This window comes from Elgaria multicarinata, chromosome 1 (assembly GCF_023053635.1).
Source record: "Elgaria multicarinata webbii isolate HBS135686 ecotype San Diego chromosome 1, rElgMul1.1.pri, whole genome shotgun sequence".
Taxonomy (NCBI): Eukaryota; Metazoa; Chordata; class Lepidosauria; order Squamata; family Anguidae; genus Elgaria; species Elgaria multicarinata.
The window spans coordinates 13179701-13197202 of NC_086171.1; the positions used below are offsets into that span (position 1 = coordinate 13179701).

Genomic DNA, 17502 nt, shown 5'->3' on the forward strand with positions numbered 1-17502 from the left:
TGAGCATTGTTTGAAATGCACAATGTTTGACAGTTATGGTCATCAACTCATAGTGCAGAAATGTGGCTGTACAATTAAGAAGATGTCTCCACTCCTGTCAAACGTAGATGTGAATCAAAATGCAAAACTCTGCAAACTTATCTTCTACTTTGACCACAGCTTTTGTAGAAAAGTTCTTAAAAATTGTATTTATTACAAATGGGAACCCACAAAGCTGCCACTGTAAAACAATGAAGAATATAAGCTTAATAATAAATCATGTGCTTTTGTGCAGCTACCATTCTGTTGCCATATTTTTTTCACTGTATAGTACTGTATTGTATTGTCTATATTGTATGACATTGTATGTGTGAAAACATTGTATGATGTGCACGACCATAACTCAGCAGCACATACTTTGTATACAAAAGATCAAAGGTTTGTCCAGTTAAAAAGTTGAGGTGGAAAAGGCCATTCTCTGCCAGAGACCTTGGGGATTTTTGCATATAATGACAGCAAATTGTGGGTTAATTAACCCAAGATTTGCCATGCCACATGCTGAATGCATTCAGCTGCCTAACTACTGTCGGTTAACTCTGGATTGTTTAACCCACAATTAACCTATAGTGTTTGTGTTTGGATGTCATATAGCAACTCATGATGGAATATTCAAATTGGCCGTGGAAAGCATCTGATATGTGCCACAGCAAATCATGAGTTGACCATTTGCATTGTCACATGCAAACCAGGTCATTGTTCCAGGGTGGACAGGATTTGTATATGTAATGCCCAGCCATGGCTAATGCGAGAGTTAAGCAACCATCGTATAACCCAACAACAGCCCACACACGATGCACCTCACTGTGGCTTATATAATTTGTAGTAAGAGTTACTGAATATCAGGCAAGGACAAAAATAAAGGAGTGGAAGGAAGCAAGGAGGAATGGGTGATAATGAGAGTGATATGTTGAGAAGAATGAGAAAGCATAGGTGGATTGTGTAATCAAGATACAGATCTCATCCAGATGATCATATCTTGACTTAATAAGTTGAGAATTTTGTGAATATTGGACAACCATTTTGTGATATTGGACAATTTTGTGCTATTGGACAACCATTTAATTAACAAGAGAATTTCAAAAGCAGAAAAAGGTCTACAAGTTTTGTTAGAGGTTCCAAAATGTTTCGTGCATTCCCAACCATCCTTGAAATCACTCATTTTTCATGCCCCAAATAAAAAAGTAATAATACGTATCTGATAAATGCCCACTTTTGTGAGTGGGTGTGCTCTGAATTTCTGTAGTATCTTACATAGCAAAACTCACCTCGGGGAGTAAGGACTGTTAGGAAAAGGACATATGATGCGCTTAGCTAGCTACATGAAAATAAAGCTTACGCTCTAATTCTTAGTTTTCCCAGTTGAGCTCCAACTCAATTATAAAGCAAAATCTGGAGCCACAGCGCAAGACTAGATACAGCTCTGTGTGCACAAGTAATCAAGTCCAATTCCCTCTGCCCAATTTAATTACAAAACAACATTTGGTGTAACGGCTAAACGCATACCAGGTGACCTCTTGCTTCAATCTGTCTGAGCATTTACAAGACTCCTGGTTCTGTCGTGTGACTTATACTGTCATTTTTATTTTATATATAGTTTGGAGCACGTAACAGTATTACTATCAGAAAGGCTTCCTACGTTTACACATGGCTGATGCTTGTGCAAAAATAACTCCACAAACTATATATATATATATATATATATATACACATACACACACACATACAGTTGCATGTATTCAGAGAGCCTTGATTTATGATTCTTGTCATTTTCTTCTCTTCCCCTTCCTCTTTTTCTATTCCTTTGTTTAGGAATAGAAAACCTGCCCCCTATTTTTGGGAACTTTCTCTTCTGCCTCTTTCACAGGAAGCGGGGAAAATTCAGAGAATTTTCTCCTTGTGAAGGGGGACAGGGTTTCCACATACCTTTTTTAAGTGTAGCTGATTGCTGAGGGGCTTTCTTCCTATTTTTTAGTTTTTCAAAACAAAACAAAAAACAACCCCCCAAAAACCATCACCCCCTTCTTCCAGCATTTGGAGGAGTCCAGCAGTTCTTAGTGAATCCCTGTTGGAGAGCATGTGACCTCTCCCTCTCCAATAAGCATCCAGTAAGCACTCCTGGGCTCCTGAAAATGCCAGGGGTGTTTAAAAAGAAAAGAAAAGAAAGGGAGAAGACCCCCCTCAACAACTGGCTATATTTTAAAAGGTATGTGGAAAACCTGTCCCCCTCCCCAAGGAGAAAATCCTCTGAAATTCTCAGCTCTCCCAGCTTGTTTCACCCAAGTTTTCATTCCCCCCGCCCCCCGATGCAGAAAATGGAATGATCAAAATTTTCGGCACAGCACTACCTTTGCAGCAGTGTTTGAATATAAGCATATGTGTAGCTTATTGCTTTTATTTACAGTTTTCTTCAACCCATTCCCTCTTCTGTTCAGCATGAATTACATTCTAAACACAGGACAGTTCAAATATCGCATTTACCTATTGGGGTGGAGAACAGAGAACTGATGGAGTCAAAATGAAAACAAAACTAGCTATTGGTGTACACTTAGGGTTGTATCAAGTGGATAGTATCCAACTGTATCATTCTATTAGCACAAATCATGTTGTGCTAATGGAAACTAAGTTCTGAACTGGGCCCATGGGAAGAATCCAACTGAAGTTATGTTGTGCACAACCAGTTGCGCAAGCATAAAAGGCAAGTGCTTGCACAATGGAAAGATTCAGTGGAGCTCCACTAGTGCTATTTGTAGGGTGACCATATGAAAAGGAGGACTGGGCTCCTGTATCTTTAACAGTTGCATAGAAAAGGGAATTTAAGCAGGTGTCATTTGTATGTATTGAGAACCTGGTGAAATTCCCTCTTCATCACAACAGTTAAAGCTGCAGGAGCTATACTAGAGTGACCAGATTTAAAAGAGGGCAGGGCACCTGCAGCTTTAACTGTTGTGATGAAGAGGAAATGTCACCAGGTTTCCCATATATACAAATGACACCTGCTGAAATTTCCTTTTCAATACAACTGTTAAAGATACAGGAGCCCTGTCCTCCTTTTCATATGGTCACCCTAGCTATTTCAGTTTGTGGAATGACACCATTGGATACTACCCAATGTTTGTCCTACTTAGAGTCGGCCCACTGAAATGAATGGGACTTAACATTGGATACAACCTTCAGCCCCTAGTACACATGGTAGGAACTCAGTGGATTAGGGCCATTTGGGGGGCAGGGGAAATCCAGTTCTCCTGAATAAATGAATGACAAACGACAGAAAACTGACAAATCAACCTACCATCACTGTTGATACAGACCACCTGAGGAACCTGAGTACCAGGCCCACATTCCTTCTCATTGTCTGGAATGCATTCCTCCAGTCTTACTATCCTCCAGTCATAGCAAGAAGGTTCTTCACACGGGATGGCTTCAAGCAGATGAGGGCAATTGCCAGTGCCTCCTGTGGGTTCATTTGTGATGCGACGTTTTCTTAGTTTAAAGCCTTAAGTAGAAGAAATAAGAAACACATTGCACAGGTGAAATCAGTTTTCTATCAACATTTTAATCTGTATGAACATTGCCATGTATTTCCTATAGACAGTTTTTAAATTTATTTGATTTGTTATTACCTTTGTATCCCACCCTTGTTTCCTCCAAGGAAATTAGGGCAGCATACATAATCTTCCTCCTCCTCTCAATTTTATCCTCACAACAACAACCCTGTAAAGTAAGTTAGGCTGAGAGTCAGTGACTGGCCCAAAGTCATCCAGTGAGCTTCCATGGCCATGTGGGGACTAGAACCCGGATCTCCCGAGTCCCACTCCAACACTAACACGCTAAAATAAGTCTTCACGTAATTAACAATTCTGAAATAACAAAATATGCAAACTTTGAAAGCCTTGGTACTCATATGTGGTTAACAAACTCACTTTTTGAAATGTGTATTCAAATATTATGAAAGTCTGTATGAAGAAATGAGATCTATCTGCAGAACTTGTATAATACATGAACACACATTTCAAGTGCTCTCACTGTGTAAGTTGCTACAGATTCCAGGAAGGCTGTGGAGGTTCTGAACCAATGTCTGAGATCAGTGAAGGACTAGATGTGGCATACCGAATTGAAGATTAATGCAGACAAAATAGAGGTGCTCCTGGTCAGTAAGACTAGGGTCTCACTCTGTGTTACATGAGGTGGCACTCCCAATGAAAAACCAAATTCACAATCTGGAGAGGCTCCTTGACCTAACTTTCCTATTAGATTTTCAGGATGTGGTTCTGGCCAGGAGTGCCCTTGGCCAAGTTAGGCTGGCATGCCAACTGCACCCATTCTTAGGAAAGGAAGATCTGACCATGGTGACACATGTTTTAGGCCATAGCTAGACCCAAGGTTTATCCCTGGATAGTCCAGGGGTCAAACCTGTTCATCTAGGTGACACAGGGGGTCCAGTGTTCAGGCAGGGGCGAACCCTGGATGATCCCAGGATAAACCTTAGGTCCAGCTGTGGCCACAGTCTCATATCATTTAGACTATTGTAAGGTGTTTTAAATGAAGCTGAGTTTGTAAAACATCCAGAAACTGAAGCTGGTGCAAAATACTGCACTGAAAGATCAGAATGGGACTGGTCAACTAGAAAATGTTACTACTTTGCTGATCCAGTTGCAATGGCTGCTGATCCACTTCCAGGCTTAATTCAAGTTGTCGGGTACCACTGTAAAAGCCCTAAATGTATTACAGACAAGATAGCAAAAGGTCCATCTTCTCCTGTATGATTCTGCCCAACCTCTGAGCTCACACAGGGAAGCTCTTTTGTGGGCCACACCTGTATCTGAAGGATATCTGACAAGGATCTATTGGAGGGCCTTCTTTGTGGTTGCACCCAGATGCTTGGACATCCTGCCCCAGAGGATCCACCTAGTCCCTTGATGTCTTCTTGAGATGTTTTCTCTATACATGCTCTATACGCTGCTGTTTTCTCTATACATGCTGCCCTTGGGTAAACTTATTCAATCTCATGGCCTCCAATATCACCTGTATGCCGATGACACACAACTATACCTCTCATCTCCGGAACTTTCTCCTGATGTTCACGATCGTATCTCGGCATGTCTTTCAGATATCTCAGCTTGGCTGCTTCATCGTCGCTTGAAGCTTAACATGGCAAAAACTGAACTGCTTGTTTTCCCTCCTAAACCTTCTCCTCACCTCTCATTCTCTCTTACTGTCAACGATGTCACGCTTACTCCGGTCAAGGAAACTCGTAGCCTTGGCTTTATATTTGATTCCTCGCTCTCCTTTATTCCTCATATCGAGGCAGTAGCTAAATCTTGTCGTTTCTTCCTGTATAATATTGCCAGGATTCGACCATTCTTGTCTGTCTCTTCTGCCAAGACTCTCGTTCACGCACTGGTTATCTCTCGGTTGGACTACTGCAACCTCCTCCTCTCTGGCCTCCCCTCGTCTCACATCAGTCCGCTGGTCTCTGTCCACCACTCTGCCGCTAAGATCATCTTCCTGGCCCGCCGCTCTGACCATGTCACTCCGCTTCTGAAATCTCTTCATTGGCTCCCAATTCATTCCAGAATCCAATATAAACTTCTCCTGTTGACCTTCAAAGCTCTTCACGGTCTAGCTCCTGCCTATCTCTCCTCTCTCATCTCACACTATTGCCCCGCTCGTGCTCTTCGCTCCTCTGATGCCATGCTTCTTGCCTGCCCAAGGGTCTCTACTTCCCTTGCTCGGCTTCGTCCATTTTCCTCTGCTGCCCCTCATGCCTGGAATGCTCTTCCAGAACACCTGAGAACTACCAACTCAATCACAGCTTTTAAAACACAGCTAAAAACTTTTCTTTTCCCTATAGCTTTTAAACTTTGAGTTTGTTCTGACTCTATACTGTTAGCTTCACCCTTCCCGGTGCCTGTTTACACTTCCCTGTGCCTGTTTGCATTCTCTTTCCCTTCTTATTGTTTACTACAACTTTATTAGATTGTAAGCCTATGCGGCAGGGTCTTGCTATTTACTGTGTTATCTGTACAGCACCATGTACATCGATGGTGCTATATAAATAAATAATAATAATAATAATGTTTTCATTTTAGCAGTCATTTAACTTGTCTGGTTAATCTGTGGATTTGTGTTTTTTTTTGGGGGGGGGGTAATCAGTAGACTGTCTCCCTGCAACCATTCTTTATTTATTTTTAATGAATGTAATTGTTTTAAATGAACGTGATTGTTCTTAAATTAATTTTTGTTTTGCATTGTTAGCTACCTTCGGATGTTTCTGAATTGGAAAGATGGGCTAAAAATTTGTTAAAATAATTAATGGATGATGTGATCATAGAGGATATTTGTCAAACTGAGAGTCTCCATTATTACCCAGGGAAGAATCAGCTAATCAATCATTTAATTACTTAACAGGAACACAAAGGATGCTGTGTGGTGCTACTTGACTATCAGAGGATTCAACCTAATATAAATCTGTCTTGAGAATGAAAACAGGGGCATGTATTGCTGTCTGTATTCTTGATTGGATCCTGGCATTTAGCAGTGAGCAATGTCACTGCAGAAAGTCAGAGGTTTGAACTGTATATAATAACCATATTCTTACAAAGCTTCAGGAGTCATCTACATTAGGGTGACCATATGGAAAGGAGGGCAAGGCTCCTGTAACTTTAATAGTTCTATAGAAAAGGGATTCCAGCAGGTGTAATTTGTATGCATGCAGCACCTGGTGAAATTCCCTCTTCATTGCAACTGTTAAAGCTGCAGGAGCCCTGCTTTCTTTTGTACCTGGTAAAGAGGGCAGGGCTCCTGCAGCTTTAACTGCTGTGCTGAAGAGGGAGTTTCCCAAGGTGCTGCATGTATACAAGTGACACTTGCTGAAATTCCCTTTTCTATACAACTGTTAAAGATACAGGAGACCTGTCTTCCTTGCCATATGGTTACCCTAATGTCGATGACTCCTGAAGCTTTGTTAGAATATTTGTTACAGTGGTCAGACTACTTGCATATTTTCTTTAAAAACTTCTTGGTCCTTAAAATATGGAACTGGGGAAAGCGCCTAATAAATGTATCTTGCTTTTTTTGGGAGGGGGGGGGACTGCCTTGTAAGCCTAGCCGAATGGAATGAACCTACCTGGAGAGCAGGGTGGCCAAGGAGTCTTTAAAAAGCTAGTCATAAAGACTATGAGGTTTTTCCTGAGACTGGGTACAAAAAGTCTCTTATGTTGCAAACTTATGACATATTAGTCAATGGTGGTGTTTGTACCTATGGTTAATTCCGCAATATCCCTTAGAAACTCTTAGCTATTTAATCTGTCAAGCAAACATGTCTCCTTGCTTTACTCAACTCACCATTCTTGAGGCTGCTGCCTGCCTGCAAGTATGAGATTAAACTGGGATAAGCAAGTGAGGAGGCGTTTTAGGCCTTAGCTAGACCTAAGGATTATCCCAGGTAAATGGAGGGGTCGTCCCTGCCTGCTCCCGGTATCCCCTGTGTGTCATTTGGATGTACAGGGATGATCCCGGGATATAGGCCTGGTCTAGCCATAGCCACAGTCTCAACTCATCAGGGGAAAACCTAGTGAGGGAGCTGGCAGGATGAGTGCTAAGAGGAATAGAGAGTGTCTAGAAGGCTACTGTGAGTGCAGGGAGGCCTCTCAACATCAAGATTTATTTTGTTTAGTATTTCTAGGATACTTTTCTGCCTGTAGGCCTTCAAAGCAGATAACAATGAAAAAATACAGTAAAATATAAAACCAATAATAGAACAAAATGAAGTGAGGCCAACAGGGAATTCCCTAGTGGTAGAAAGAGTGAATTTGGCTAATATTTAAAGGAATTCAATAACCTGTGGGTTTTTTGTGTGTACAATGCAATAATCTGAGAATGGGGCAACCCAAAGCTCTGAGAACTGTCAAGCATATTTGATTTTTTAAAATAATTTTTTATCATATTAGCAGTAGAGTAGTGATTTCCTATATGCTATAATCAAAGTTAAAACAATATTCTCCACCCCTAAACTCTATTCCCACACCTCTGAGGAAAAAGGCTGCTCGAGTGAGTTTCTGATTACCCCCAAATTCTGAAAATTTTGCTGTAAAAGCAAAACTGTAACAATATATTCAGGCCTCAGCTCTCATTTCTAAGAATATGTTGAGCATTTTCTGAGGCAGCTCTGAGGCAAAAAGTGGGCCAATGGAAAAGAATAATTGAGTCTGAAAGAATATATATTACATAATGTAATATATGTAATATATGTATTGATGTATTAGTTGTATCTGATTTTATATTTGACTTGTAACTGGCTAAAACCCATTCAGGGTTGCCATAATAATAAATCAAATGAAATGAAATAAAAGAAAAGAAAAGAAACAAAAATCAACAGTGATGTAGGAGTAGAACAGAACGGAAAAGGAAAGAGGGGAGGAGGGGGGAATGACTTTTCATAGATTTAGACATTTCCCCCTTTCCTGGTTCTCTCCTGTATCAGGGCCAACCTGGGAAAAGCTCAAAAGCTACAGAGTGTGGGGAAGTAAGATAGTGAAGGAGGGATGTTATCTTTCAGGCTCCAGGTCAAAACTTTTCTCTTCTCCCAGGCATTTAACAGCATTCAACAACACTAAGTGTTTTTTTAACGGCCCCCAGAACTGTTGTTTTTAAATGGATACTGTTGTTTTTATACTGTTGTTTTTATGGTTTTTATGGTTTTAAATTTTGTATACTTTTAAAATGTTTACTGTTTTTAACTTTTGTAAACCGCCCAAAGAGCTTCATCTATGGGGAGGTATATAAATGTAATAAATAAATAAATAAATAAATTTCACCCCCTCATATGTATGCACCATGTACATTGATGGTGCTATATAAATAAATAATAATAATAATAATAATACTCCCTGTTTGGCGTAAAGATTAGAGCTCCCACCACTTCTTTATATGTGAAGCTGGCAAACGCATACAGTTGTTCTGTATGTCCATTTCAGCCACTTTGACATTGTCTTCTACTCAGCTCCAGCTACAATTCTACTGTAAAATCCTGAGGAGAATTATTATTATGTGCAATAATTCACTATAAGGAACACTTTTACTCTGCACACATAAATGGTTTGAAGCACAAAATATTACGCTGGAAGTTAAATGTTTGCCCATTTTCTCTGCACAAGTCATTCTTGATAAATGGTACCAAAAGTGACATAAATAAATCCATGACTATTTTTTTTTTAGTGAAGGTGACTTTCTCCACAAAATAATTTCCCTCAGTAATATATTGACTTAGTCACCCTGCTTTCTTACTTGCATCTACTGATCCAGAGCACTTCAGCAATCTGTTAACACTCTTCTGTATACATTATTTGCATACAATTTCAGTAAACGTATTTTGCAGAGTAGAATTTTTTGCAATTTAGATCACTGTCCACTTGAAGCTAGGCACTATTTATAAACAATATTTCTCTTTATAAAGCTGTGAATTAACACCCTTTTTATTCCATAAAAATCAAAAATGTGCATGTTCTTCCACCAACATATCTCTCTCTCATTCTCTGACACTGTGTGATTCCCTGTTTGGAATACATCTTTCCCAGGTGTTAGGCGAAGGAGCTCAATGACACAGTTTTTGATTTTGTGTACCCCACGACTAGGGGAGGTATGAAAGTAGATTCTGGTGTGTTTTTGTTAGATGCAATGAGAAATTCTATGGGGCCCAGAAAATTTATTAGTCCAAAATCATCAAAAACCCTAATAGCTATGTAGCCATTATTCAGTAGAATATTTGTTGACAACCATGGTTATATTAAAAGAAAGCACTTGCCTATTTTTTAGAATGGCCTTTACCTTTATCTACGTGCATCAAAATCAACCTAGAGTTCAAATATTAAGGTCCCTTAGCTCAGTACAGAGGAACAATACCTAACATCGTTTAGAAAATGTACATACCTTTTTTGGCTTGTTGGTCATCACAGCTTTCAAATGTGCATGGCCCCCAAGCTGACCAGGTTGACACCTCACATTCTATGGGACATGGGATATGGCACAACTGGGCCGTGCTAGGAATAGGGCCTGTGCACAGTTTCCAGTCCACAGGTTTGGATGCTATGGAGATGAAAAAGACACAATGTTTGATTTGTTTTTACACATGAGTGAACCTTGGCTGAAAGTCAACTCTTCAATCCGATGAAATGAAGTTAAAGTAATTGTGTTGCAAGCAGCTCCTGTTTTTTAACTTGGAATTTGGCAATTGTAGCATTCTCCAGCAGTTTGTCACTGAAAATTGACAACAGAGTGGTAATTTTTTCCTGGTATCACTGCCACCCCACAGAATTCCACAGGGCGGCAATGAAAGTAGTGGCCTTATGGGAGTGGGGTTGCAATGGAGAAAATGTCCCTCAGAGTTCCTGAAGCTGCCCATCTCCCCACCCCAGGTACATACATCTATTGGCCCACAGAATGGAAGCAGAGGGTGTCTCTTTAGAGAACTTCCCTACACTACTACTTCTGAGGTAGGAAGAGCACACATCACAAACCAATGGCACTGAAGAACGTAAGAATTCTTTTGCTGGATCTTTCTCCAATAATAACCAAATAGATGCCTTTTGCAACTTCATAAATGGCACATAAATAATGAGATGGCTATCCCAGTGTTGTTTGTCTCCAGCATCTGGCAATCAGAAGTATACTCTCTCTGGACCTGGAGCTCCTAAGTCAAAATTCCTGACTGCTGCACATTATAGCGATACCTCTAGCCAGAACCATTCAGGAGCATCATGTGCTTGCACATCTCTACCATATCACATTTATGGAAGAGGACCACCTACCTGAAGGCAGACTTTTCATCTGCTAAGAAAACTACTTTACTCTAGAAACCAAAACAGCAATGAAATTGCATAACAATGACACATTTGAGTTAAAGGGCTCCCCTGCCTCCTGAATTAAGCTTTAGAAAGCTTTAGAAAGCTCAAGTCACAACATTTTATATGATGCAGGAAATTAAGTTCACCAGGAGTTTCTGGTCTAAGCGTATCACTAAATGCACTCAAAAGAATATGTTAAAGGAATTTCCAGTTTATCCATCTTGATCATTCAATGCTAAAGTTTAATTATTATGCTCTTTTATCATTCTTTTTAATATCTCAAACTTTTTAGAAAGCCCACAGGTTCAGAAGTAGAGGAACTATTTTATAGAACTGTGTGTATTCTACACAGCTGAAATGGTTCTCTCATAATGGAAAGTGTGTCTTGAGACACATTTTGTCTGAAACTTCAGGTGGAAGGCCTTAATTACATACCTGTTATTTCAAAAGTGATGGATAGAAGTGGTGCAGCACTAGCCTTCGATGTACTCTGTGACTGACTTTCTGAAATAACACGGATAAAGACCGCCATGAATACAAGAGAATGGAGGCTCCTAATACAGCCTAAGACAGGATTAGTTGCTTTCAACACACAGCTTATGCTGCAAATATGGGAGTCTTGATGGCTATAGTGTTAGATTTTCATTTTTCATTGTTGCATGCCTTTCCCTCCCTCTTACAATAATACATAGGAATCCCATTATAATTCTCACTTCTGATGGCCTCCGGACCCCTATGACTTTGTAAACTAAACCCCAATTTCTCCCTCTTAACTAGTTGGAGGGCTAGGGGAATAAAATGTTCTCATGCGAATGCATCCAATGACTAGATGTATTGCAATCTGCTTTCTTGTGCCCAGAGAGTTTAAATACTCAATAGGCTCCATTTTTCTTATCACATTCCAATAAGTATAGATTTCATTTCATCCTATGCAGAGAAAGATGTCGCAGAATATTAAAAACCTGATCCTCCATTGGAAATATGGACCTGTTGCTGAATGCCTTTATTAATGCCTTTCCTTAAGAAAGAAGTCATTGCTGTCATCTCAATGGCACCAACATTTTAGTTTCTTCATGAAATGACTGGCCAGGAGACCTAGATTATTAAGTGCTACGTGTTAAGCAAATTATGCAATTCCACCATTATCGGGTGGAAATGTGCACCACAATCAGAGGTTTTAACAAGAAATACATTGTTTCAATCCAAATCACTGGATCAAAATGGGCATGTAGCTATCTAGTCTTCTCAAGTTATGCTTCCATATATAATGAGTCACACGTGCATGGGCCATGCTGTGGGTTTTGGAGCACCATTCATATTAAGGTGAAACAAGTCAAGAACTCCTCTGTTCCTGGAATATGTGGCTGTGTTTCTTTTGAAGTCAGACTAATGCCAGAATATATTGTGGGCATTTGAGGTCGTTCCAAACTATGGGCTTCATTAATTTATTGACTTTTATTTGGGTTTTATTAATTATTTTAAAGGTCTAAAGAAAAAGACATACAACAATACCTAACCATGTCACTTATTTAAGACCATTTCACTTTTTAAAAGTTCTCTTGTGCAATCCTCACTGGAATTAATAGGGACTGTACAAGAGCAAATTGTGAAAAGGATTTGTGAGCTTGTACAATTCCCATTTCAATAGGAAGGAAGTGTACACCTAGGTATTATACCTAATTTTAGAGAGATTAACCTAATAGAATACTGGTCCCATGCAAGGCTGGCCCAAGACATTTTGCTGGCTAAAGTGAAAGACATGTTGATGCTGCACACTTTTAGGTTGGAAACACATTCAATCAATTCAGGTAACAGTGCCACAGGAAGACGTGTTATGGCCATTAAGACTACCAAAGAGAAAGTGTTCATGGATAGCTGCCTCTGGGCATGTCTAGACCATGCCTTATCCCAGGGATCATCCCGGGATCATCCCTGTGTGTCCACATGATGCACAGGGGATCCTGGGGGCCGGGAGGGAAGATCCCTCCATTTCCCCGGGATAACCGGGACAGCTTTTAGCCTGATTTTTCCCATGGTCTCAGGATCATCCCGAGACTGCAGGAGGTGTGGGCGGCCGTCCCGGTTTCATCCTGGCTCCTTGTGCCCATTGGGGGTGGGGTGGAAGCAAGATCGAGTTGTTGTTATTTTACTAAACTTTTCGTTGGAGCACACATGTGCTCATCTTTAGTAAAAAAAAGAAAAGAAAGGAAATGGCGGGTGTGACATCTTTCCCTCCCCTGGAGTAGACATGCCCTCTATCAGAAGGCAGAATGAGGCCTCAGGGGGCCTCAGATAGTTGGGGGTAGGCCGGCAAGGAGCAGCATCAAGGCAAGGCATTGGAGGACAGAGATGTGTGTGCAGTGTGGCCTGCCCTGTGTCCCCTAAGCTAGCCTGCTGCCCTCAGATGGTGGAGGATGTTGTGTGGCAATCACTCTTGAAGCAATAGTCAACTGGCAATCCAGTCCACTTCTGTATGTACAATGGCAGCCTCAACGTGTCTTTCACTTGAGGCAGCAAAATGTCTTGGGCCAGCCTTGCATGGACTATTCTTCTCATGGAATCAGTCTTATATCTGGTTCTTAGATGGCAGGAATTCACTTCTGCCTGAGCTCCTGAAAGCACTGAGTTAAAAGACATGCATCTTCACCCATTGGGTATTAGGAGCTGAAATATTTCAACATTACTTTCAACTCTTCAAGGTGCTTCACATGCATCATCTACTTCGAATCCTTACAATAAGCCTGTTCAGTAAGACATCATCCCCAAATTGCAGATGGGGAAACTGAGGGTGAGAGGAAGCAGCTTGCCTAAGGTCAAGCTATTGAGATCATGGCAGAGGTATGAACTCGTGGCAGAGGGACTTCTTGATTCACAGCTCAGGCAGTATACTGCAAGTTCCCATGAATGCCACAACTCAGAAAACATTTATATCTTATAAACAAAACATGATTTTAAAAGAATGGAAAAAGATATATTTGAAAGTTTAGCTTTCATGCTAACCCATTTGTCAGTGATTCAAACATACCTTCTTTTTCCTTCAGAGTATTTAAATAGGAGAGGAGATTTTCATTAGCTTGCACACAATACACCTCCCGCGTCTGAATGCCACCTCCACAAAGAGCTGTTTGATTGCCTCGTCGTTTGTCCTGTTGGCTAAGTAAAGGGTCAATGCGACATTCTGTCCACTCCGTGGTTCTCCAGCCATACCTGAACCAAAAAAATGGTCAATGGACAAATTAGCCATTTAAACAAACAATAATGTGATCTCAGTTAATGTCATAAGCAACATAACCTACATTTTTTGGGGTGTGTCTAAATTATTAACAGGGATACAACTCACACTATAATGGGCTAGATCCAAATTATGTTAGTTGAACCCAGATGCCATTGAAACCAATGGGGAAAGTTAGTCATGACTCACGTCCCATTGATTTCAATGGGAATAACATAAGATGAACAGCACTATCCTATGCACATCTACTCAGAAGTAAGACCCATTTACTTCAAAGGGATTTACTCCTGAGTAAGACTGTATAACATTGCAGCCTAAGGCTGCCTTCCTGTGCATACTTATCAGAGAGTAATCCCCACTGAACACAAAGGGACTTACTTCTGAGTAAACACTTATACGACTGAACTGTTATTTGGGATCCATTTTTCCTCACATTTTGGGGAGATGTTTTATTTATCCTAAATAAGAGATAATTATTGAAAGAATAAACATACAATGTTCTTATTTTATTTTATTACTATTTTTGCAATAAGGAAGAATGCTTCCTCGAAGGAAGCAAAATTAGGTGTCTGGGTAAGCTGATGCCATAATTTGAAGCTAAAATGATACAATGAAAACATAAAGAAATCCAAGATATGTATGTTTTGAAAATATTAAGTTGCATGAAAATAAAATCAGAAACTTCCAATTTCCTTTCAATAAGGAGCATAAAAGTGTTTTTTACACATCAGTGCACAAATATACTTTTCTCCCTAATACTTCCCCTTCCTTAAATGCACACACACACACACACACACACACACACACACACACACACACACTTTCTCTCTAATATATATATTACTCTCCTCTCTCTCTGTCTCTCTCTGTCTGTGTCTCTCGTATATACATAGATATAGATATTCCTTTTTCTTGTCAAGATTATGTTGGATTCTCAGAAATGCTCAGGCCACCCTGCTGAGCAATGATACATGATGAGAAGTTGTGAGCTTTCCAATCAGTCAGTGCACGGAGAAAGAAGATCTGTGATTCTAAGTTAAAATCTCAATCAGCCTTCTAAAGTGAAAGAAATGTCACAAGATATTCCACTCAACGACCCAGTTTAAAGAGATATCAAGGGAACTATTTCAACAAGCCAGTGGAGAGGAAGAATGATATTTCTGTTCTCCCAGGGAAAATAACAATGTCCCACAATCAAAGCCAGAGTACTAAAATAACATCAAAAATAGTGTATCTAAAGCTGAAATCCTATACGCAACTACCTAGGAGTACTGTAAGTCTTAGCGAGTTCAATGGGACTTACTTTTGAGTAAACATGTACTGGATTGCACTGTGCTACTGATTTCCATCCAGGACAATAAAGACAAGAAGGAAGAGGAGGAGAAGGAAACCGCTTTATTTATGTAGTAATATTAATTTCAATTAGAAGCTGTTCTTAAGAAATCATGTGAAACTAAACTACTTACTGCCATATCTTCTGTGCTTTAGCACGACCAATTTATTTACTGCTGCTTTTATATTTCTCCCTATTGACCAGTTGCTGAAGATACTGAGAAGCTTAAAGGATATTTATCAGCTTTGTACACAGATCAGATACTTTATTCCTCTGTGCATGGAGTTCTTCAAGGACTGAGATCCTGCAGTAAAACCTTCTGTGTAAAATACCACCCTTGTCTGGCAACTACACTGATATCCTCCCAAAATCAAACTATATACTATATTGCCAGTTTGTTGGCATAGATACCAGCATGCAATACTTGTAAAATAAGACAACTATCTCTGCTGCCCACCCCACATATTAAAAAAGATTTCATTCCCTTACATAGGGCATACTGAATACCTAGAACCAGTGGTTATTACCTTATATAAGAATACAGTAGTATAAAGCTTACTACTAGGGATCTACCAGGCCGATTTTGCTCATTTTTGTTTTAAAGTGAAGCTTGAGCAGTGTAAACATGCAGACAATTTTGAAAGTTTGAAAAAATTCAAAGCCAAACATCATGTTTCTGTGCCATGGCAAGGAGCCTGAGGGGGTCAGGTAACTACAGCTCCCACGTAGCTCCGTGCCACATAGGTGCCCAGAGAGAAAAACACAAAGGTGGGGACAGAAGAAAAGCCTTGAGCTTTGTTGGATGAGGCTGCTCTTGGAGTGGCCATTTTGGCAGCAAGGATGGTGACAGAGGCAGGAGCGAAAGCTCTGAGGCGGTGGCGGAGGAGGAAAAGAAGTGGCCCTAGGAAAAGCTGGGTTTTCAAATGTGGAGGAAGAGGGAAGGAGGTGGGCTTGGGGCTTGAGGGGAAGAAGCATATGTTGTCCAGTGGTGACAGTTCTGAGGTAGCTAGGGCCAAAAGTCTTCACTGATGTTGAAGGAAAGTAACCTCTACATAGCTTTTTGAGGACTGGGAGACAAGGAACAGTATGTTTTGCCCTCAGACTACTAGTTCCCATGGCAAGATGGGCTTTACACTAGTTTATACAAAATATAATAAAAACTGGCTGGTCACTTGTGACCCTCTCTGCAATTGTGCCTGCTTACCCTACCCTGTGCCTGTTTGCATTCTCTTCCCCTCCTTATTGTTTTACTATGATTTTATTAGATTGTAAGCCTATGCGGCAGGGTCTTGCTATTTACTGTTTTACTCTGTACAGCACCATGTACATTGATGGTGCTATATAAATAAATTAATAATAATAATAATAATAATAATAATAATAATAATAATAATAATAATAATTGGCTGAGTTGTTGTGATGTCAGCGGATGGCCACCATCCTCCCATCCTGCCTGTCAACTTCCATACTGCTCAGTGTTTGAGACAGGATGTTGAGTGCTTTGGATCACTGGCTTCAGCCAGTGTACCAGGGCTTATATTTTTAGAGGCCTCCTAATAACAATAACTTCATGGGGCATTTATTCTAAAGACTTAAATCTAAAACTTAACTGCAGTTTACAAAACTCTTCCCATCCCACATTTGAAAGCCAGGTCTCTCGAGGACCATTCATTAATACTCAAGGGAAGAACTGGAGCCCTGATAAGTGGTGATGATGATGTGATACTATTTTCTCCCCAAGTGTTACACAGAAGGCTTGATAAGAGGCAGGCACAAATGTTCCATACAAAACAATAGACTGTTTTGAAAAAAGGTCAGGATGCCTACTTACTTTGTGTGTGGGGAGGGATGCACTTAGTTTTATGGCATTTACCTAGTGAAATAGATTTCCCTAGATAGAGAACCTTTTCTAGCTAAAAGGCCTGATTGCCACTCAAGAAACACACTGGGGCTGTATGCCAGCAGCAGGTGAAGCCAGAATCCAAAGCGGATGAGGCCAACCTACTCTCTTTCTCTTTCAGACATATGCACACACCATTTATTCATACACATCCCAT

At 40.3% G+C, this 17502-nt stretch overlaps 1 protein-coding gene across 1 annotated transcript in view; it reads right to left on the bottom strand.

The window, feature by feature from the left end:
* THSD7A (thrombospondin type 1 domain containing 7A) overlaps window positions 1-17502 on the bottom strand; it is a 341657-nt gene that overhangs the window by 119130 nt on the left and 205025 nt on the right. The window contains exons 5-8 of the mRNA XM_063123528.1: window positions 13906-14087; window positions 11316-11384; window positions 9967-10122; window positions 3329-3532 (exon numbers count right to left, since the gene is read on the bottom strand). Of these exons, the coding sequence (XP_062979598.1) occupies window positions 3329-3532; window positions 9967-10122; window positions 11316-11384; window positions 13906-14087 (611 nt within the window). The remainder of the gene's footprint in view (window positions 1-3328; window positions 3533-9966; window positions 10123-11315; window positions 11385-13905; window positions 14088-17502) is intronic.